The sequence below is a fragment of the Vulpes lagopus genome, chromosome 1 (genome assembly GCF_018345385.1).
Source record: "Vulpes lagopus strain Blue_001 chromosome 1, ASM1834538v1, whole genome shotgun sequence".
Classification (NCBI taxonomy): domain Eukaryota; kingdom Metazoa; phylum Chordata; class Mammalia; order Carnivora; family Canidae; genus Vulpes; species Vulpes lagopus.
In genome coordinates this window covers 69236163-69260143 of record NC_054824.1, presented here as the reverse complement: position 1 = coordinate 69260143, position 23981 = coordinate 69236163, and the positions used below count along the sequence as shown (strand labels likewise).

The 23981-nt window shown below is 37.9% G+C and overlaps 1 protein-coding gene across 2 annotated transcripts in view; it reads right to left on the bottom strand.

Moving 5' to 3' along the window:
- The window catches only part of ILRUN (inflammation and lipid regulator with UBA-like and NBR1-like domains), a 95210-nt gene that overhangs the window by 56951 nt on the left and 14278 nt on the right, over positions 1–23981 (bottom strand). For both annotated transcript variants that reach the window (XM_041751724.1, XM_041751713.1), the window contains exon 2: positions 267–421. In XM_041751724.1, the coding sequence (XP_041607658.1) occupies positions 267–421 (155 nt within the window). The remainder of the gene's footprint in view (positions 1–266; positions 422–23981) is intronic.

Below are 23981 nucleotides of genomic sequence, written 5' to 3'. Positions count from 1 at the left end.
TAAATGTCTGCCTTCGGCTCAGATCATGATCCTGGGGTCCTAGGATCAAGCCCTGCATTGAGCTCCCTCTTCTCTGCCTCTGCCCCCCACCCTCCATTTGTGCTCTCTGTCAAATAAATAAATAAAATCTTTTAAAAAATTACATCATATATAAGAAAAAGTTCAATTACAAAAGCACATAACTTAAGCTAAAACATTTCCTTATTTCTTATACTACTAAAAAAAAAGAAAACTGGGCAATGAAGAATTGACCATTATCCATTTACCAGAATTCTGGATCCGCCATGTTTTTATAAATTGAGTATCAGGAGGTATCGACTCCCCTTCTCCTATGGTGACATCTTCAACAAATGACATAGAGGGCACACTGATGTTTGGGCTCTCAAAGTCGTAATAGGCGCCAATTGCTGCTTGTAGGTTCCTACAAACAAAAAGAAAAGGCAAAAGACTTTACTTTAGTCCTGGCCAGAGTATATGATCCTGATTGTCAAAATAAATGAAAAAAGCCTTTTTCTTAGGGCTTGGTATAGAACTTAAGGCTCCTGGTATATAAATCTTCAGAGCCACTGATTCTGGCTGAGGAACGCCTGGGACTGATAAACTTATACATCACTTTCCTCTCAAGGTGTACACACAAAAAGTAAGAAACATTAGCACCATCAGCAACATCTCCTCTTACCCACAAGGACAGCAAGTATGGGTAAGGAAGTCAATTAAGAGAGGGCTCCTCTACAACCTTTTGACTGGAATTCAAAAAACCCCTCTATTTTAAGACATGCTAATTATTTAATTTTTTGAAAAGGCAACACATGCAGATAAAGAGTTTTGTAAAATGAAAAGTAATCATCTTGTCTCTTCTTTCCTACACACACACACACACACACACACACACACGTAACTGCTCATATTACTTTCTTCAGTAACCTTCCAGAACTTCCTTATGAATATACAAGCAAATAATATATATTCTTACTTCTCCCCCTTTTATACAATTAGTGGCATATTATACACTTCCCTTTGCTTTATTCTCGTGAAGATATTCCCTGTCAGTACATAATGAATATCCTGTTTTTTTTTTTTTGAATATCCTGTTTAATAGCTGTATCCATTGTACAGATACATCATTATTTATGTAACCAGTCCACTTGCGAGTTTGTTTTCAGTCTTTAGTTCTTCCATAAATAAGCTTAAACACATATTGTTTTTATAAACATGCAGGTGTATCTGTAGGATAAATTCCTCTAAGAGATAGTGCTGGGTCAAAGAGTATATATTTGTGGTTTTAATAGATATATCCTAAGCTTTCCTCAATAAAGTTGTACACTTACTGCTCCCATCAAGAATGTATCAGAGTGTCTATTTCCCCATTTGCTCATCAACAGTGTTCATCCAAAGTTTTGGATTTGTGTCAATCTGATAGGTAAAAAATAAGATCTCAGTGAGCCCTTAAAATGGTTTTCTCTTGTTACATAAAAGGTTAAGTATCTTTTACATGTTTAGGAGCCATTTGAAGTTTCTGTTTTAGAATCACCATTTTGTAAATGTTAGTGTTCTTTTTAATTACTCATAAACCCCCTTATGTCAGAAGGAACTACCAACCACACAAATCGAGTCCCTAATTAAACTGAAACACATGATTGACAGCGGGTTCATTCATGTCAGAAACCAAAGGCCACTAAGGGTTAGTTTAAGCAAGCTGTGTTCATTAGAGAGACCAAAGAAATTGCTAGTAATTACATTAACTGCTCCTCTTAAGGTCTTACTTAAACTAGTGACATCATCTCCAGTCCCCACAGTAGACAACAATACAAATTGAATTTTTCTAAACATAACCCAACCATAAGCCAATGGATCCAGTGGGTTGTTTTTAATTATGCATAAACATAGCATGAAAAAAGCTCCAAGAGTAGTATACAATTGTTCAACAGACATATTATTGACAGCAAATACTTTCTGCTGGGGGCCTGCCTGTTCCTCCAGGTGTTTGCAGCTGCCAGAAAGGAAGGCTATATTTAGAGCAGCTGCCTCAGGTCAAGCCTCACGCAATGGTGGCCCGTCATATTAGTCAGTAATAACTAGAATTACACCACTAACAACTGCCTGCCTGTTGTGTGTGTACTAGATAAAATTTACATGGAGCTGAGCTGGGCCAGGGGCCAAACTGCCTGTTTGCTTGACTATTCAACAGGAAGGCTTGGACTTTAGTCTTCTCAGCAACTTCCTTCTCTAGCTGACTGTGATGCAAAATGAGTAATATGTGACTGGCCAAACTTAGGGACGCCCAGCCTCTACCACCCACAAACCGGCCATAGGAGTGTATCTGAAACCAGCCATACACTTAGGAATCAGGGAATGAAAAAATGAAATGTAAGCCCAGTTTGCCTTTTGTTCTTCTAAAAAACTCTTCATAAAAGCTATGTGTCTATCATTTTATAAAGATAATTTTCTGCTGCAGGAACTTCAGCAAACAGCCTGCTGAATTGTTTTCTGTTCACTTGGCTGTAAAATATGCTTGGGAGGAAGAAACTATTTGTGCACTCAGGACAATTGCCAATTCTCATCCCCAGCATGTATCATATTTCACCACTTGGCTCTGCCTGATATCAGAAAGGACTTCAAGACCACTCCAGTAGAAACATAAGCACATTCAGCTACCCTACTGAGACAGAGCTGGCCCCCTCCTCAAATCCTGTTTCACACAGCCCAACTCATCCCATGGCCAAGCCAACAAAACTACTTATTTGTACCTGTATTATATAGGTAATTCATCCAGAGAAAGATTAAGAAGCACTTTTAAAGCCCAAAGTGAAACCAAAAGTAGTGAACTGGACTTCTGGCAGGAAGCAGGAGTGGAGGATGACAAAGCAAATTAATTTCCCAAGTACAAGGCCAAGTGTGGACTTCAGCCCAATGCTGCTCTAACCCATCCGGCAGGTACACAGCTTAAAATGTGGGTACGCAGCTTTTTGGCACTTAAACCACTTATATCACTGCCTTGCTGGGCCAAGCAATGGCAGAAATAGACCAAACAGCTCCAATTCAGTGTGAGAACAAGTAGATATGAGAGCATGTATCCCCGTTCAAATCAACATACTCAGTTATTATTAGCCAACAAGAAATTCTACATGAAATAGAGCTGGCTGAGGAAATGGGAAAAGGAAGAACACAGACTCTGTATTCAACCCAAGCTGAAAGTTTAAACTTTCAGGTTCCTCCAGCATTTTTGCTCAGAAAAAGTCTTTAATCTGATTTCAGATTAAACCAAGAGCACCCTAAAGAACAAAGGAAGGCAGTGTAACTGAGGAAAAAGGCACAGGCCAAGACGATGGTGATGGCTATGAATATGCTTAATGCCACAGAACGGTACGCTGAAAAATGGTTAAAATAGTAAAATTTAAAATGGCTCTGAGGCAGTTCCTATGCCTGGCTGTGGGGTTTTGAACAAGTGGCTAGGAATCTATGTCATCTTACTCATCTACAAAACTGAGTTTTCTGTCATCAGAAGGCTGGCTTATATTACAAAGTTGGCACGATAAGGTTGGCTGCAAAGACTGTATGAGACAATGTGTGTAAAAGCCCTAGGGCTGGCATTCAGCCAATATTTAACTAATAATGAGCATTTATCCACATGCTAAGCACTCAAACAGAGACTAGGGGACAGAACAGATAGGAAGACAGGCAAGGCCCCTCTACACACCTTACAGTTTAGCAGACTTCAACAAACAAGGGACATTCAGAAAGGGTAACTCCCAACTGTCTCTCACCCGGAGGTAATTTATCAGCCCAAGGCAGCTTTTCCTACTGAGTGAAAAACGGGCTTGGTGCACAAAACAGTCTCTACTGCACTGATAATCAGGTTAACCTGATTCAGAGTAGAAAAATTTGGTGATGTTGATATGTGTTCCCTGATGAAATGCAATTTTGTAACTCAGAAGCAATACTGTCCAACATTAATTTTATAGAGGAGGCTACAAATCTAGTAACAGGTAAATAACCTGTCTCATGCTAGACTATCAATTAGAAGATTTATTCAAAGACATAAAACTTCACTTACCTAGAACTTTCCAATTATCTAATAACCTTCTGAACACCTGGTTTTCTTAAGAACATAATAATTACCATCATGAATTTTTTTTAAGATTTTACTTATTTATTAACTTTAAAGTAAATAAAGAGAGAGAGCCCGTATGAGTGGAGGAAGGGGCAGAGGGAGAAAGAAAGAATCTCAAGCAGACTCCTCACTGAGCATGGAGCCCAATGCAGGACTTGATCTCATCACCCTGAGGTCATGAACTGAGCGGAAATCAAGAGTCAGACACTTAACCAAATAAACCACCCAGTCACCCCCACCATCATGAATTCTATGAACAAATTAGTTGTAACCCTCCCTTAAGCTGAATTATGGCCAAGTATCTAATCCTGCAAAAATTCACAAACACAGAACATTTATTTTTGTACTATGTATACATATTTAGGTCAGATTACTGATCTTATGAGGAAAAATAATCTATTTGCTGAATGTATATGAGAGTAGAAAAGAGTTAAGAAAATCAGGAAATCAGAATTAAAGAGGGAATGTCAGAAGACTAAGAATTAGCTTAGATTCTAAGGAAAATAAAATCAGATACCTTCTCTTTCTGTTCTCTGAACAAGAATTCAAAAAGATCCAAATTATTTATGAGGTGGAAAAAAAAAAACTACCCAAATTTTGGACACAAATGAAAATGGGAAATAAGAATAATGAACCAAACCAGTTAAGCACAAACAACAGCATCTTTGGGCTGTGAGCCATGATTATTCCAAACCACAAGAAGCTTCTCTCACCTTTGGACAGGCTGCTGCTAAGGCCACAAGCCCAGTGGCAGTCTCTGATGTAACTGAAAAATCAAACTAGAAAAAGGATCAGCAAAATAGAGAAGGTTCTTACTAGGGCTTTCCAACATTAACTCGACAGGAATCAAATGTGGAAGACCAGAAAGAGAAGTCAAAAAATAAATACTTGTGACTATATGAAGAAACTGAGAATTTCATGAAACGAGAAAGATGACTGCAGGTAGGCAACAGGAGATGGGCTGAAGAAAGCTCAGTATTTTTAAACCTAAAAAATAACTCAAGGGGATCCCTGGGTGGCGCAGCGGTTTGGCGCCTGCCTTTGGCCCAGGGCGCGATCCTGGAGACCCGGGATCGAATCCCACGTCGGGCTCCCGGTGCATGGAGCCTGCTTCTCCCTCTGCCTATGTCTCAGCTTCTCTCTCTCTCTCTCTCTCTGTGTGTGTGACTATCATAAATAAAAAAATAAATAAATAAAAATAAATAAATAAATAAATAAATAAATAAAAAATAACTCAAGGAAGATAGTATTTAACATGTTAAGATTGGTGGGGTAGTGGAAGAACTTGTGAAAAGTTTCATGAAAAGGAGCAAGTTCACACCAGCATTCACCCACTTCTTAGAGCCCTAGTAAGTTCAAGATCATTTCTTCTCTCTTTTTTTCCTGGCTATTTATTGATCCATTAATTTTATTACTTTTAGAACTGATCCTTCTAACTAGCATCAGTAGTTATACTTTTTCCAAAAAGAAAGTAAAGAACAAGCATTGGGCCATGAAAAGGCAAGGTGGATGACTTTTTTTTTAAGATTTTTTTTTTTTTTTAATTCATGAGAGACAGAGAGGTAGAGGCAGACATAAGCAGAGAGAGAAGCAGGCTCCCTCTGGGGAGCCTGATATGGGACTTGATCCCAGAACCCCAGGATCACGACCTGAGCCAAAGGCAGATGAGCAACCCAGGCACCCAGCACTAGATTTAAAGGGATGTAACCACCAAACACAACACATGGTCTTGAAGTCCTTGATTGAATTCAGACTCTTTAAAAACACAAAAGAAGGTTATAAAAAATACATTTGGGGACAACTAAGGAAATTTAAACATGGACTAGATATTTTTTACTAGTAAAAATTTTTTGTAAATTATCTTCATATCTTAGTATGTGGTTATTTAAGAGAACGCCTATTTTTAAGAGAAGCATGCTGAAATCTTTAAGGGTGAAGAGTTGTGATGTCTACAACTTTCAAATGATTAAAAAAAGTTTATACAGAGAAAACAAATTATGACAAAAATGTTTACCACCGTTGAATCTAGGTAAACACTACAATTCTTCAAAATTTTCTGTAGGTTTGAAAAGTTTATGATAAAAAGGCCAATGGAAAAAAGAGAGAGAGAAGGGGAGAGAAGGTATCCTTTTGTCCTGCCACTGGAAGATACCAAGAAAATTCAGTGAACAGAATTACTGCAACTATCTTCAGAACATGAAGAGATTACCAGGAGCCTCAGGGGACCTAATGAGGATGTGGCTGATATACGAAGGGTGACCATCCAGAAAGAGGGAAAAATTGTTGTGTCCTTGAAGACATAAACCACTAAATTAAATCTGGCAACTCCAGAGCCATGTTACATTGCGTATTCTTGTCATCTTGAGATAATTAAACTGGCTAATTGTTTAAAAAAGCAGATTCTAAGGACACAGAAAATTCAACACTGGCATTGTAGAAGTTTAGTATCTAAGTGCCTTTGGCTAATAGGTCATAATCAAACGACTTTTCCTTTTTTAAAAAATTGAGGTGTGATTAGCATAGCAAAATTAACTACTTTAAAGTATATAATTCGGGGGCATTTAGTATTTTCACAATGTTGCACAACCACTACCTCTCCAGCTCCAAAACTTTTTCATCACCTAATACCTATTGAGAACACCCTATACCCGTTAAGTAATCATTACTCATTCCTCCTTCTCCCTATTCCCCCCTATTCCTTGGCAACTATTAATCTTCTCTACGAATCTGCCTATTATGGATAACTTAGATAAAGGGAATCATACAATACGAGACCCTCTGTGTCTCGCTTCTTTCACTTACATAATGTTTTCCAGATTCATCTCGAATTGTTGCATGTTAATCAGTATTTCATTCCTTTTAATGGCTGAATAATATTCCATGATATGTACACACTACATTTTGTTTATCCATGCATCTGTTGATGGGCATTTGGGTTGTTTCTACTTTTTGATTATGAGTAATGCTGCTATGGACATTTATATACACTATCTTTGTGAGTATATGGCTTCATTTCTTTAAGTATACACCTATAAGTAAACCTGCTAGGTTATATGGTAATTCAATGCTTAAGTCTTGGATGAACCACCAAACTGTTTTCTATAGTTGCAAAACCATTTTATGTTTCCACCAACAATGTATAAGTGTTCCTATTTCTCCACAACCTTGCTAACACTTTTCTTTTTTTCCAATTATAATTATCCTACCAGGTATAAACTGATATCTGATGGTTTTGATTTGCATTTCCTTAATGATTAATGACCTTAAACATTTTTCCTTGTACTTCTTGGCCATTTGTATAGCCTCTTCAGAGAAATGTCTGCTCAAATCCTTTGTTCATTTTTTGACTAAGCTGCTTACTATCCTGCTGCTAACTTGTAAGAGTTCTCTATATATTCTGGACAGTAGACCTTATCAAATAGATGACTTGCAAACAGGCTGGTTTTTCTTTTTCTTAATAATAATGTCCTTGAGGACACTAGTACCTGAGTGGCTTAGTCAGTTAAGCATCTGACTCTTGATTTCAGCTCAGGTCATGATCCAGCTTCACGCTCAGCATGGCTCTCTCTCCCTCTGATCTGCTCCCTCCCCCGCCAGCTCATGCACACTCTCTCAAATAGATAAAATCTTTAAAAATAATAATATTGTCCTTTGATAACCAAAAGCTTTAATTTTGATGAAATCCAATTTATCTAGTTTTTCTTTTGTGACTCATGCTTTTGTCATCAAATCCAAGGTCATACAGATTTAACCCTTAACCCTCTCTGCTTCTAAACAGCTTATTTTAGCTTTTATATTTAATATTTTTATTTATTTTTGAGGGAAAGCATACATGCACACAAGCAGGGGGAGGGGCAGAGGGAGAAGCAGACTCCCCGCTGAGCAAGAAGCCCAATGCAGGATTGATCCCAGGACCCTGGGATCATGACCTGAGCTGAAGGCAGATGCTTAACCACTGAGCTACCCAGCTTTTATATTTAAACCATTGATCCATTTTAGTTACTTTTTATATAGGAGTAAGGTAGGGGTTTAACTTAATTCTTTTGCCTTTGGTTATCCAGTTGTCCCAGCACCACATGTTGAAGAAAATCAAACATTTTTAAGAGAAAAAAAAGCTGGACAAACTCTTGGGTATGGGTGGAATCCTGCTCTATTTAAGATCCTAGCTCTTGGTGACACTTACAGGACAAGTCCAATCAACAGTGTGAAGCTCAGATTTGGGAAATCAAGTGGGAGAACAAGTTGAGACATGCATGGCACCTCATCTTAAGTATGGTAATCCTTATGCTCAAGATCACCCTAAATGGTATTTCCTGTTCCCACCAGTTTCTAGGACTAAAAGAAGCAACAACATGTATCTAAGGATCAAACTACATTATAAGCACTAAGTTTTTCCCTCTCTGCCTATCAGTATAGAGTATTTACTCATTTATTTTTGACTTATTCATGATTGTAGGTACTGAAAACATAAAGATAAATAAGACAAAGTCTTTGCAAAGTCTATTAAGAAAGATTTGGGAACAATTAATCACAATTCAGTGTGATAAATGTCAGAGGAGAAATATAACCAACAACTATGAAAGTACAGAGGAAATACCTAATTCAAACTAAGGCATCGAGAGAAAGCTTCATCAGCCAGGTAGTATCAAAACTGATAGACTCAAAAAAAAAAAACAAAACTGATAGACTCATTAATCACCTAGAGGAGAAGTAAAGGGGCAGTTAGTTGGAGAATGTGCAAAGGCACACAAATGAAGAAAAATCACCAATAAAGTCCTGATAGACTGAAGTATTGCAAAAGTGACAAACCCAAAATATGTCACAAAGTTAAAGTGAAATGGGGCTTCCTCCATCTCGGCTGGGAAACCTAGCAGTCCTTGTTGTAGGTATAGCAAAACAGTTGGTTACACTCCATATGCACTGCAAAGCTACATGAAGTTTAGGAGCTTTGGACAAGAAAAAGAAATTGCTCACAGAAGTTTGTGCTAACCTCAGTAAGGTTCTGCAAAACAATCCAATCTGCAAAACACAATCTAGCCCAATACAGCCTACTAGAGAGCTGTGACACATAAGACAAGAATATAACAATTAAGCAAAGCCCTTTCTGCTAAAGCTGATCCTTTCTGCTAAAGAGATCCAAAACCTCTAATGGTCAAATAATTACTTTGCTGAATTTCAGCAACTGAATTCTTTGTGCCACTAAGAGACTGTGAGACTCTGGATAAATACAATGTAGACAGCCCCGTTCAGAACACTGAGGTGTTCTGAAAGGGTTCCCCTTAACTGCCATCCCCTCTCATCACAAAGTATTTTTAAGATTTTAATTATTTATTCATGAGAGACACAGAGAGAGAGGCAGAAACATAGGTGGAGAGAGAAGCAGGCTCTCTGTAGGGAGTCTGATGTGGGACTTGATCCCAGGACTCTAGGATCACGAACTGAGCAGAAGGCAGATGCTCACCACTGTGCAACCCAAGCGTGTCCCCCACCGCCCCCCATCATAAAGTATTATCTGACAGAAATGCAGCTGGGGAGGGGGGACAATTATTCAGGGCTGACTCAATAGAAGACTTGAGAAAACTCTAAATCCAGAATTTTTCACCTATGCCCTGAGGTAGAAAGATAAGCAAAACTAAGGAGAATTAAACCTGGTCCTAGTTATTCTCTTCAGCAATCTTAGAGATGAAAAAGCCTAAATACTACTGGAGTTGGTTATCAAAGGGAATGATCCAATATGAAATAGGTGAGCAGTGGACTGCAGTTTTAAAGGAGTCTATCAGCAGGAGGCTGTAATTATTATACTCCTGGTCAAACCCTAGGTCCAAAAGGTTGCATCTTATTGGAAGGGGAAAAAAGCTAAACCAGCATGGCCCTCATAAAAGGAACAATCTTCCACTCTGTCCTTCTATCCCCTGTGCTCCTCTCAAGGGTGGTCCTGAAGAATATCAGACATGGGGAATCTTCTGGGGCAAGCCAGGCTAAAGCCTTCAATCCTCTGCCAGTGAAATAAGTTAACAGGGGACCATGAAATTTGCTGATTGTATTATACTGCTCCTGCCCTATAGAAGACAGTATATGCTCTGTTTTCTTCTGCTTATATACCCCAGGTTGACAATAGGGCCTGACACACAAAAGGTGCTTAATAAATGAAATAAACTAGAAACCAAAATATAGTATTTTTCCTTCCTCCTTTTTATCTGGTCTTCCTCTCAAGATTATATACTGGGACTATATGACAGAGGCCAGAGGAATGACGAGAACCAAAAAAATCTATGAGTTAGGGGTGCCTGGGTAGCTCAGCAGGTTAGGATAGGCATCTGCCTTTCAGCTCAGGTTGTGATCCTGTGGTCCTGGGACTGAGCCCCGCATCCAGCTCCCTGCTGAGCAGGGAGCCTGCTTCTCCCTCTCCCTCTGCCTGTGTTGTTTATCTCAAATAAATAAATGAAATCTTAAAAAAAAAAAAATCTATCAGCCCACAAGCTGCAGGATCATGCAAGTGTTTATCTGGACCAATCAAGACCAAACTAGGGAAAGCAAAGCTATCATCCTGAGACCTTCAGCTGGTGGGATGGGGTACCTTTAAAGGTAAGTCACCATGTGATAACTGGACCTGACTAGGTAGGAGTCATCTCCCATTGGGGAGGGAGATGAGAGAATCTGTAGCTGTTACTTGTTTAGCCAATGGCCTCACTTCCACATATTAGGGACAGAGTGAGGTCACTGCACAGTTAACAGAAGGGTGAGGGCACCCTGGAATTTGGAACCGAGAGTTTTTCCCATAGTGTCTGGGCTGCAAATGACACATCTGGGAGCTTCTGACAGTAATGGTTTTCTTTAGCAGAGATAGAAGACCACTGAAAACTTACACAGAACATACATAAAAAGAAACCTGAGGGGGTGCCTGGCTGGCTCAGTGTTGGAGCATACAACCCTTGATCTCAGGGATGTGAGTTCAAGCCCCATGTTGGACGTGGGGCCTAATTTTAAAAAAGAAAAGAAAAGAAAAGAGAAAGAAACCTAAGATATTTAAAGTCCAGTTTTTCCTAAAGCCCAAACACATTCCAGTCTTTGGGTTCTGTGTAACATAGCGACATCCTTAAAATACCTCCCCCCACTCCAACACACGCATCTTAGCATTATCTAGTCTGAAGTGAGTTTGTTACCTGCAACATAATAGGCCCAGATTAATTCAAAATTACATAGTGTGTCCAGGGATAGAATCTGTATGTAGGGGCAAAGTGTCTGTTATAAGAGGCAGAAGAGGAGCTGGAAAGGTAAAACTCAATTCAAAACCTGTAATCCCACATTTGGGTATATATATCCAAAAGAACTGAAAGTAGAGTCTCAAAGAGATACGTACACATCAATGCTCAGAGCATTATTCATAACAGCCGAAAGGTAGAAGCAATGCAAGTGTCCATTTGAACAGGTGAATAGGTGAATAAAAATGGTATATGCATACAATGGAGTGTTATTAAGTCTTAAAAAGGAAAATCTGTCACATGCTAAAACATGGATGAACTTGGATTACAATAAGCCATAACAAAAAGACAAGTACTTTATCATTCCACTGATATGAGGTATCTAGAGTAGTCAAATTCATAGAAACAAAGTAGAAGGATGACTAACAGGGGCTGATGGGAGGGGGGAGATGGAGAATTACTGTCTAATGAGTACAGAGTTTCAGTTTTACAAGATGAAAAAGTTCTGAAGGTTGGTTGTACAACATGCTTAACAATACTGAACTATATACTTAAAAATGATTACTATGGTATGTTTTTTTTCACAATTTTTAAAAATTTAATTAGTATGAAACCATTATGTTTCATTAAGAAATTCGGACTTCTAGGGGAGACTGGGTGGCTCAGTCAGTTAAGTGCCTGCCTTTGGCTCAGATCAGGATCCCAGGGTTCTGGGATGGAGCCCCATGTCGGGCTCTCTGCTCAACAGGGAGTCTGCTTTTCCCCCTCCCTCTGAATCTCCTCGCCACCTGTGCTTTCTCTGTCTCAAAAAAATAAATAAAATATTAAAAGAAAATAAATTTGGAGTTCTAAAAGCAAAGGAGAAAAGCTAAAGGTTTAAAAAAAAACTTCATGGAAATATAATTTACATAGTATAAAATTCACCCATTTCAACTGTAAATATAATAATTTTCTAGTAAAGTTACTGAATTGTAAAACCATCACCATGTTTTAGAACACTTTCATCAAAAAAAAAAAAAGAACACTTTCATCAACCCCAAAATGTCCTACTCTCTGTAACATGTAAAAGTTAAGGTATATGAATTAAGGCTGCTAATCAGCTGACCTGAAAATGGGGCAATTATCCTGGATTATCCAGGGAAACTCAATGTAGTCACTTCTCTAAAAGAGGACTGAGGGAACTGGAAGAGAGAACCAGGGTGATAGCCACATGAGGACACACAAAGCATGCTGGCTTTGAAGATGGAAAAATGAGACCATAAGCTGAGGAATGCATGCGGCCTCTCGATGCAGGAAAAGGTAATGAAATGGATTCTCCAGCAAGAACACAACTCTGATAACACCTTAATTTTAGCCCAGTAAGACCCATTTTGGACTTCTGAACTTCATAATTGTAAAATAATAAACTGATATATTTTTAAACCACTAAGTTTGTGATAATATATTACAGTAGCAAAAAACTATGAATGGCTGGCTATTCGTCTTATTATTCTTTCTCCTTTACTATATATTTGAAAATATTCATCATTAAAGAAAAAAAACTATGAATATGAAAGGAGACTAAAGAAAGATCACAATAAGGTACTGAGTCATTTCTTTCATCATAACTCTGCTTTCAAGAACTCAACTAACCATTAAAGATGTATATTTAGAAATAACTCCCATTTTTCTGGCCCCCAATTTAACAGTCATGAATAGTTCCTGAAAAGGTAACAATCACTAGTTTCAGCGCTAACTGAAATTTCTGAAGATACTTAACTAGAACAGCCCAGAGGAGACATGAAAATGTAGGATATCCGAAAAGTCCCAGAATGACAAACAGAAATGGTGATTCAAAGATAGACAAAGCTATCTTCATAAACAAAACATCTGTGGTTTATTGTTATTCACGAAACTTTCTTTGGGACATAATTTTAAGTAGCAGTTATGAAATGATCAGGTAAATCTATAAGTATGGTTTTCAAAAGCATGTTTACCTAACAGGAAACTTACAATACGCCAGCAGTGGTCAAATGTGTCTTATCCTGTAGCCTAGTCAGAGAGCTAATACTAGAACTTATGGGGTTTTTATTTTTAAAAAAGGACAAAGGGCCTAGAGGCTAAATTGTAAATATTCTATTCTCAAATCTAGTTGTTGTTTCCACAAAGGAAAATGCATGAACTCTGAAGAGAAATACTACACATCTTTTTATATACACTATTGATTAAAATGCTCTATACCTAAGTGTCTTGCCTTTGATATATTTTTTTTAAGATTTTATTTATTCATGAAAGAGACACACACACACAGAGGCAGAGACACAGACAGAGGGAGAAGCAGGGTCCATGCAGGGAGCCTGACATGGGACTCGATCCTCGGTCTCCAGGATCATGCCTTGGGCTGAAGGCAGTGCTAAACCACTGAGTCACCTGGGCTGCCCAACCTTTGAGATTTCTTAATGGCATGCTACCAAGGCCAGCTTCAAAGCCTTTTCAGTTTCATCTCCCCTAATGAACAATGCCAACCATACCATCTTTGGAGATAATTCAAAAGAAGACCTCGGTATACCTCATCTCCAAAAACACATACTGAAGACACATCTAAGAGAGAATCTAAAGCCCTTATGTTATCAATCTTACTTTTTCCCGTAAGAACAAAAAGGTACATAAACCTTAACTAAGTTCTGAGTAATATGATAAACAAAACCAATGCAATGTTATCATCACTACCAAAAAATGCTACATAGCGTTAATGCCAACTCTACTCTTCAACCAACCCATCTCCAAAACTCTATGGCTACATTTGGCTACTCCCTGGTACATATGAGATAGGTACCTTTAAAACGCTATTTACATACTTACAGCTAAGAGACTAAATTAAATGGAACTTGTAGAAATATGATAAAGGTAGATTTTATGATAGCTCACAAACCTGAGAAGACCTTTTTCTTTTACACAATAATAAAATGACAGTATAAATATGTCAGAGATTGCTGCCATTTTTCAGTAACTAATCGCTGAGAACAAGAAAGGAAGACAACATTTAAAGACAATTTCCTGGGCAGCCCGGGTGGCTCAGCAGTTTAGAGCCACCTCCAGCCCAGGCTGTGATCCTGGAGACCTGGGATCAAGTCCCATGTCAGGCTCCCTGCATGGAGACTGCTTCTCCCTCTGCCTGTGTCTCTGCCTCTTTCTCTCTGTGTCTCTCATGAATAAATAAAATCTTAAAATAAATAAATAAAGACAATTTCCTTTAAAAGTCCTAGGACACTGGCAAACAATCTCACATATTCTATTAATATTTCAATGTTCTGGGCAACCAGCTACAAATGACAAGTAGTCAAGTCTAGACAGCTCATCCAAATATGGCATTTCTTATACATTACGAAAGAAAAGTATTTTTAAAAATAGCTACTTACATGACACTGCATACTTGCTACCAGTTAGACTGGTATCAAAAATAGTCATAAAATCATAGAAAGAAAGAAAAAGAAAAGAAAAGAAAGGAAAAGAAAAGAAAGAAAAAGAAAAGAAAAGAAAGAAAAGAAAAGAAAAGAAAAGAAAAGAAAAGGAAAAGAAAAGAAAAGAAAAGAAAAGAAAAGAAAAGAAAAGAAAAGAAAAGAAAAGAAAAGAAAAAGAAAACGAAAACCAGGGGGGAAAAAAATCTACCTGATTGGTTTACAAAGAAAAAGTAGTAAAAACAGAAAAAAAAATCTTTCTGTAGCTTTTTCTGATTCTTTCTAAAAAAAGAGTGGTCTCTCAAAGAGAGAAAAGCAAGCAAACACACCAAAATAATAACACAGTACAGGAGTTTATGTATTTCTGGCTTTACAAAAATTAAGATCTGTCTCTCTGCAGCACCTTTTCTTTGGATCCTCTGTAGCTGATGGCAAAGCAAATACACTTCTTTCCACACTATTAACACACACTAAAAAATAACCAAAAATTTTGTTCATTTAGCATAAAATCCTTCACGACTCTATTTTTCTAAGTTCCACTTAAAAATCAGTATCAGGATCCCTGGGTGGTGCAGCGGTTTGGCGCCTGCCTTTGGCCCAGGGCGCGATCCTGGAGACCCGGGATCGAATTCCACATAGGGTGCACTCACCCAGTGCATGGAGCCTGCTTCTCCCTCTGCCTGTGTCTCTTGTCTCTCTCTCTCTCTCTGTGTGTCTATCATGAATAAATAAAATCTTAAAAAAAAAAATACACCTGGGAGAAAGATTGATGGGGAAAAGGATATTTTCTGTCAAAGATTACTTATTAATTACAAAGGAAAAAAAAAAGAAAAAAAAATTACAAAGGAAAAAAAAAAGAGGTAGATGTGGAACTCGATCCCAGGACTCCAGGATCACACCCTGAGCCAAAGGCAGATGCTCAACCGCTGAGCCACCCAGGAGTCCCTCATGCATTATTTCTAACAACAACAACAAAAGTGTTTGACCTGAACCTAATTGTGAGGAAACAATCAGACTAATCAAGACAGGACAAATGGAATCTTAAAAATTTTTAACGTCATAAAACATCCAAACGACAAAAGTGACGGATACATTTTCTAGGTTGATGGCAACTAAAGAGACATGACAACCAAATATAACATGAGATGTTTGAGAAGATCCTGGATTTAAACAAAAACAAAAACTAAACACATTATAAATAAAGAGTATTTGGGGAATAGGAAAATCTACATATGGCATATATATAGGATAATACTAGTTTCCTCACTAAATTCCTAGAGAATGACAATAATATTGCAGCAATGTAATGATGTCACTGTTCTTAACAGATATTTGCTGAAGGGCCAAGGGTTGAAATACCATGCTATCTGCAGTTTATCTCAAATGATTCAAGAGATACAGAGAGAATTCTCATATATTGCTGGTGGGACTGTAAATGGTTACATTTCGAAAGAGACTGGCAGTTTCATAAAAAGTTAAATACAAAATAGCAATCCATTCCTAAGTATCTACTCAAAAGAAATTAAAACCTACATCCACACAAAGTCTTCCTAGAGAATGTTCACAGCAATTTTATTCATACAGCCAAAAATAGAAACAATCCAAATGTCCATCAACTGGTAAATGAATAAACAAAATGCTACATATCTATACAATGGAATACTGCTCAGAAATAAAAATGAAGTAAATACTGATACATAAAGGGATGCCTCACAAGCATTATGCTAAGTAAGAAAAGCCAGATACAAAAGATCACATATTATATGATTCTATTGATATAAAAGTGAAGAAAGAAGGAACCCCTGAGTGGCTCAGTGGTTGAGCGTCCACCTGGCTCAAGGCATGATCCTGGGAGTCCTGGAATCAAGTCCCAAATAGGGCTCCCTGCAGGGAGCCTGGTTCTCCCTTTGCCTGTGTCTCTGCTTCTCTCTCTCTCATTAATAAATAAATAAAATGTTAAAAAAAAAAAAAAAGTGGAGAAAAACACTACTTAGAGACAGAAAAAAAGATCAGTGGCTGCCTGAGGTTGGGGGCTAGTAATGAGAATTAACAGTAAATAGGCAGGGGTACCCAGCTGACTCAGTTGGTGGAACTTGTGACTTTTGATCTTGGGCTTGTGAGTTCCAGCCCCATGTTGGGTATAGAGATTACTCAAAAATAAAATTCTTTAAGATTTTATTTATTTGACAGGGAGAGAGGCAACAAAAGCAAGGGGAGTGGGGAAAGGGAGAAGCAGACTCCACACCAAGCAGAGAGTCTGATGCAGGGCTCAATCCCAGTATCCCAGGATCATGACCCATGCTGAAGGCAGCTGCTTAACAAACTGAGCTACCCAGGAGTCCCTAAAATTAAAATTTTAAAGAAAAAAAAGAAGGAAAAAAAAACAGAAAACAGACAAAACTCTTACTGGAGTGATGAAAGTATTATTCAACTGGATTATACTGATAGTTGCTCAATTCTTACTAAAAATCATTCAATTATTAAATGGGTTAATTTATAGTATGTAAATTATGCTTCAGTAAAGGTATATAATAATAAAACAAGTGTGGTAAAATGGTGATTATATAGGTATTCATTGTGCTAGTCTTTCAACTTTTCTACAATTTTGAAATTCTTCAAAATAAAAAGTTAAGGGTTAGATTAGAATGAACTCTGCAAAACACACACACTCAAAATTTAGTGTTTGTAACTGCAGATTACCTAAAGGAGGTAAAGAACATGTGTACCACAACTGTGATAAATTTAGGATTAAATAAAAAAAAAAAAAGAACACAGTATGTTGAAATCTAGGCCCAATTTTTATCCAAGGATTTGATTAATAATTTTTCTCAACTTAGGTGTTCTTTTTTCCTAATTACACAAGTAATGCATATTTACTGTAGAAATTTTAGAAAGTAAAGTGAAAAGGAAAGATTTAGAATTAAAGTATAAAAAAGAAAATAAAAGCTAACTATAATCTCATAGCCAAAGATAACTATTAATAATTTGTTCCTCAGCTTTCAGGTGTAACAGTTCCATTTCAGCAAAGGCAAGCTATCTATATATGACATCATCACAACTTGATCAATTGGCATGCTGAAATTTTATATCGCACCCAAACAATCACATAAATCATAGTAAGAATGAAAAGGCAAAATAAAAAAATTTAGATGGAAATCCAATGCTTCCTTTCAGTTTTCAATTAAAAAAATGCATGCACTGGGACGCCTGGGTGGCTTAGCGGTTTGAGCATCTGCCTTTGGCTCTGGGCATGATCCCAGAGTTCCAGGATCAAGTCCCACATCAGGCTGGCTCCCTTATAGGGAGCCTGCTTCGCCCTCTGCCTATGTCTCTGTTTGTCTCTCTCTCTCATGAATAAAGAAATAAAATCTTTTAAAAAAATAATGCATGTACTACCCTCCGGTCTCCCCCCAAACCCTTCTAAAATACAGATATGATGCTGCAGATTGTAACAATGTACATTTGTAACCCCCAAAATTCACATGTTGAAACCTAACCCCCAATGTGACAGTTTTAGAAGGTGGAGCCTTTGGGGATGATTAGGTCATATGGGTGGAGCCCTCATAAATGAGATAAGAGAGCTCCCTCACCCCCTCCACCATGTGGGATTTCAATAAGAAGTCAGCCATCTATGAACCAGGATCAGGCCCTCACTAGACATCAAATATGCTGGCACCTTGATCTGGGACTTCCCAGTCTCTAGATCTTGTGAGAAATAAATTTCTGGGGTTTATAAACCACACAGTCTATGATGTTGTTACAGCAGCCCGAACAAACTAAGACAAATCGGAGAAAAAGTCATAAATGCACAAGGACAAAATGAACAAGTGAGGAAGCTATATTTGGGGCCCTAGAAGGTAGACAGACAAGTGGTAAATGACTTAGCCAACCTGAGAAAGCTGAATCCTCCTCAGCCAGCAGTGGGGAAAAGTAGAGAAGCAACAACCCGACTTAAAATGAAGATTCCCAATAGGTTCAGGAATTAACAGCACCGGGTACCCTACAAGTGAAGGTGAAGATATGGATAAAAACAGGAGAGGTTATGCATTTACCTAAACCCAACAGGTAGACCTGTCTAAACACTGTGTATGCAGCCTTGTGAATGCCTCACCCTGGAGGAAACGGGTGGGTTTTTTTTAAGCTCTCACTTAACAAAAACTATGGTCAGGTCCAACAGCTTCCAATTCACTTTCTGTGTCCGATTTTTAAATAGAAGTAGATAAACAAAAACAAGCAAATACTTAAGGTAAAGAAGACATCGAATGTGAAAGAAAAAGACTATAACAAGCACACAGAAATGGAAACTTGAAGAAACAACACTGAGATCTCCCAGAAAACAGCAACAAAACAAAAACCGTCAGATGCTGAAAAGAGAAAAGACAGAGACAACCAGACCAGAAGGTCCAATATCTAAAAATAGAAGATTTCAGAAAAGAGAACACAGAAAACGAAAAGAAGAAAATTAAAGGATTAACTCGGGATCCCTGGGTGGTGCAGTAGGGATCCCTGGGTGGTGCAGCGGTTTGGCGCCTGCCTTTGGCCCAGGGCGCGATCCTGGAGACCCGGGATCGAATCCCACATCGGGCTCCCGGTGCATGGAGCCTGCTTCTCCCTCTGCCTGTGTCTCTGCCTCTCTCTATCTCTCTGTGACTATCATAAATAAAAAAAAAATTTAAAAAAATTAAAAAAAAATAAATAAATAAAGGATTAACTCAAGAAATCTCCCAAGAACAAGAGGAGGACAGTTTCCAGATTGAAAGAGCTCCCTAAAGCTGAGCACAGGTAAGAAAATACATGTTGAAATGTATCACCATCAAACTTCAGGACACCAGGACACAGCAGTTACCAAAAGCTTCCAGAGAGGGAAAATACAGGATTCATTCAAAGAACAAAGAATCAGAACAGCATCACATTTCAACGTTTCTACTGAGAAACAGAAGACAAAGGAACAATGCCTTCAAAATTCTGAGAAAAATATTTCCAACCTTAAAATTGCTACCTAACCAAAACTGGGATACCAACTAAGCATCAGAGTAAAATACAGTTTCAGAATATAAAAGTCTCAAATTTTATCTCCTCTACATTCTCAGGAAATTTTTAAAAATGGGGTCCAGGAAACAAGGTTTCCAACAAAGGGTAGGGAGTAGGAGTGTGAAAGAAATACCCGGGGTACCCAAGATGTTAAGAGCTGCGTAGCACACCCAGAGCTCAATCAGTCCAGATCAGAGTATGTCAAATTCTCTACAAGAAACTTCAAAAAGGTAAAACAAATATAACAGTTTGAACTTACCAAGGGATTCATAGTTGGCAAGGACTTTGAGGGTAACTTAGGAAAAAAATACCTAAGAGACTAAGCAAACCAAAAGTCAACACATTTATTATCCTTGGGGTAGCAAAAGATTGTACAGGAAAGGAAAATGAATCTTAAGTATACTAATAAACTCGTGTCAATAAGCATTTAAACAGTTTACAATACAAAACTGAAGACTGACTTAACCAAATTACAAATGATAAAAATAGGAGAATGGGAGATAGGGTGACTGACATCAAAAATTTCCATGTGCCAGGCACAGCTATCTTTTGTCTAATCATCAGATAAAAACAGATATTGTCCTTATATGTGAGGAAACCAAAGCACAGACAGGGTAATAATTTGCCAAAAGTCACACAAATAGTAAGTAGCAGAAGAACTTTGAACTTTTTTGCTCTTCACCATCACATTGGCTATCAAAGAATGAAATCTCCATCTCCCAGTGGGAAATCAACCGGTAATGGTTAAAACTGGGGGGAAAAAATCAGTAGAGAGGCAAAAATCTCAAAATCAATCAAAAGAACTGAAAAAGATTGTTTCTGGGGAGTGATAGAAGGAAAAAGGGGTCTAGAATTCTTGTTCTTAATCCCTGTAGAACTACTTTACTCTTGGAAACTGTGCATTTATAACTTGGATAAAGTGAAAATTAAATTTTTAAGTAAACCTTAAAACTCTTTTTCAACCCTAGAAAGCATAAACACTAATATGACAGAAGAAAAAGTGAAAAAATAAGACCAAAAATATAAATAAGTATTTGATACGTGATAAAGATAGCATTTCAAATCTTTGGGGGGACGAGGGTGTGGATATTAATTTCTCATTTTTGAGAAATTATCTGAAAAATATATTAGATATTGATCTCCCACCACATTGCCTAATATATTTCAACTATATAAAAGATTTATATGTAAATTTTGAAATCATAAAGAAAACAGGAGGGATCCCTGGGTGGCGCAGCGGTTTGGCGCCTGCCTTTGGCCCAGGGCGCGATCCTGGAGACCCGGGATCGAATCCCACGTCAGGCTCCTGGTGCATGGAGCCTGCTTCTCCCTCTGCCTGTATCTCTGCCTCTCTCTCTCTCTGTGTGACTATCATAAATAAATAAAAAAATTAAAAAAAAAATTTTAAAAAAAGAAAACAGGAGTAATAATTAATATTAACAATTATGAGGGGAAAAGATTTCTAAGCATGAAACCAAAAACAGAAATCAAAAAAGGCTGCTGGTTTCAACTTCATAAAAATTCACAAAAAAAGTACCACAGAGTAAAAAAAAATTATAAACCAAGTTAAAAGACAAACTAGAGGAAAAGCAAGTATTTAATAAGAAGCTAATTTCCTTAATATGCAAACAACTCAAGTCAACAAGAGAAAAAAATAACAATCCAATTAAGGTAGACAGGAAAACACTAGTAAGTCAAAGAAAAGCACAAAAGGCCTCAATAAATCTGGGGGAAAATACAAATAGCCAATAAAGATATGGAAAGATGTCCTACCTCATTCATAATTAAAGGAATACAAAATAAAATGAATACACCTTTAACCTATCAGATCAGCAACAATGTAAATATAAAGATCATTCTTGGGTTGAAAAAAGTGTGTGGCAAACAAGCACTCTTGTACACTGACAGTAAAAATGAAATGTCACAGTATTTTGGAAGTGAATTTGATATTACCTATCAAAATTTAAATTGCCCATACACCCAGCCCCAGTAATTACACTTCTAGAACTGTACCCATACCAGGGCAGCTTTTTGAAGCAAATACCTATACCCTAGCTGTCCATCAACAAGGAACTATTTAAATAAAGTATCATCAGCCACAATGAAATAAATACCATGCATCCATCCATTAAAAGAAATGATGTCCTCAGCATTATTTTGACGTGAAGCTAATCTAAGAACAGTATATATAGTATGACTCCATTTGCATGTGTATGCGTATTTTCAAGCATGGGGTAGGAGATAAGACCTCTACTCTATGCAAGTGATGGTGCATCTACAGATCATGATCTATGTTGGAAAAACTCCTGACAACTGAAGTAGACGATAGATCTGAAATGACCTGGCCTAAAGTCCACACTTAACAACATATCAAAGTTTTTTTTTTTTTTTTAAGATTTTATTTATTTATTCATGAGAGACACACACACACACACAGAGAGGCAGAGACACAGGCAGAGGGAGAAGCAGGGCTCCATGCAGGGAGCCTGACGTGGGACTCAATCCCGGGTCTCCAGGATCATGCCCTGGGCTGAAGGCAGCGCTAAACCGCTGAGCCACTCAGGCTGCCCTCAAAGTTTGTTTTAAAGTGCCGTGGAGGAGAAAAATTTCCCAAGACCTAACATATAAGACTTAAAGACTACTATCACGAACACTGACTTTTAACTGTCTATACAGAAGACAGTTCTTTTTCAGAAAGAAAGAAAAAAAAAACTGTAGGAGGAAGGATTTAAATCTGTGTGTAGAATGGAGGAGATATAGCTATAACCTTCATTAGCATACATATGGACTCTGTGACCACTCTGATCAAATACAGGCCTACAAAGGTACATAGCGTCTCTGAAGAAACAGAATAATGGCCACTTCTGGAGAGTCAGTCAAGGGAGACAAAACACAAGGATTTACATACGAACTTTTCACAAAAAACGTGTATTGGTTTTATAATTATCTAAATAAAACCTTAAGTTGGGGATCCCTGGGTGGCGCAGCGGTTTGGCGCCTGCCTTTGGCCCAGGGCGCGATCCTGGAGACCCGGGATCGAATCCCACGTCGAGCTCCCGGTGCATGGAGCCTGCTTCTCCCTCCGCCTGTGTCTCTGCCTCTCTCTCTTTCTCTCTCTCTGTGACTATCATAAATAAATAAAAATAAAAATAAAATAAAATAAAATAAAACCTTAAGTTAAAAAACAAGAAACTGAAAAAACATGTGTAAGATATAACTTACAAATACCAATTTTTAAAATGACAAAAAAAAATAAAAAATAAAATAAAATAAAATGACAAAGATACCAAAAAGAGAGGACATTTACAGGTATTAAAACTATGTAGAACAACATCTGGAAAGATACACAGGAGACTGATAGTAGGTACCATCTCTGACAAAGAGACATAAAATCTAGAATCAAAGGAAGACTTACCTTTCATTGAAAAAACTTTGGTACTGTTTGAATATTTTTTTAACAATAATGATTATTTTTTTATGTATCTAGACTATTCATCAGTAAAACAGAATAGAATGAATTTCCATAAAAGATCCATGCTATAACGCAGATAAACCTCGAAAATATTATGCTCAGGAAAAGCCAGCCACAAAGGCCACATACTGCACATTTACAAATGGTGGTTAGCTGGTGCTGAAGGCAACAGGACTGACCACAAATTGGCATAAACCTCACTGGAGTGACAGAAATGTTCTAAAACTGGGGGTGCCTGGGTGGCTCAGTTAGTTGGTTAAGGGATTGACTCTTAATTTTGGCTCAGGTCAGGATCTCAGGATTGTGCGATCCCTGCGCTAGGGGTGGAGCTTGCTTAAGATTCTCCTTCCTTCCCTCCCAGCTTCAGCAGTGCCCCCTACCCCCACCCCCCAGGGCTCTCTGAGGCGGGGGGAGTAAAATACTGTCCTTCTGGTGAGAAAAAATGAAAAAAAAAAGAAAAAGATTAATGACTGTGAAATCAGAATGATAGGTACTCAGGCTTCATTACACTTTTTTTTTTCAAATTAAAAATGTAAGTCTATTAAAAAATAGCCAATGCACACACATAAAACTTAAGATCTCACCAAGCAAAGAAATGCAAATTAGGGGCCCCTGAGTGGCTCAGTCAGTTAAGCTGTTAAGTGTCTGCCTTCCCTAAATCATGATCCCAGGGGTCCTTGAATTGAGCCCCAAATTGAGGTCCCTGCTCAGTGGGAAGCCTGTTTCTC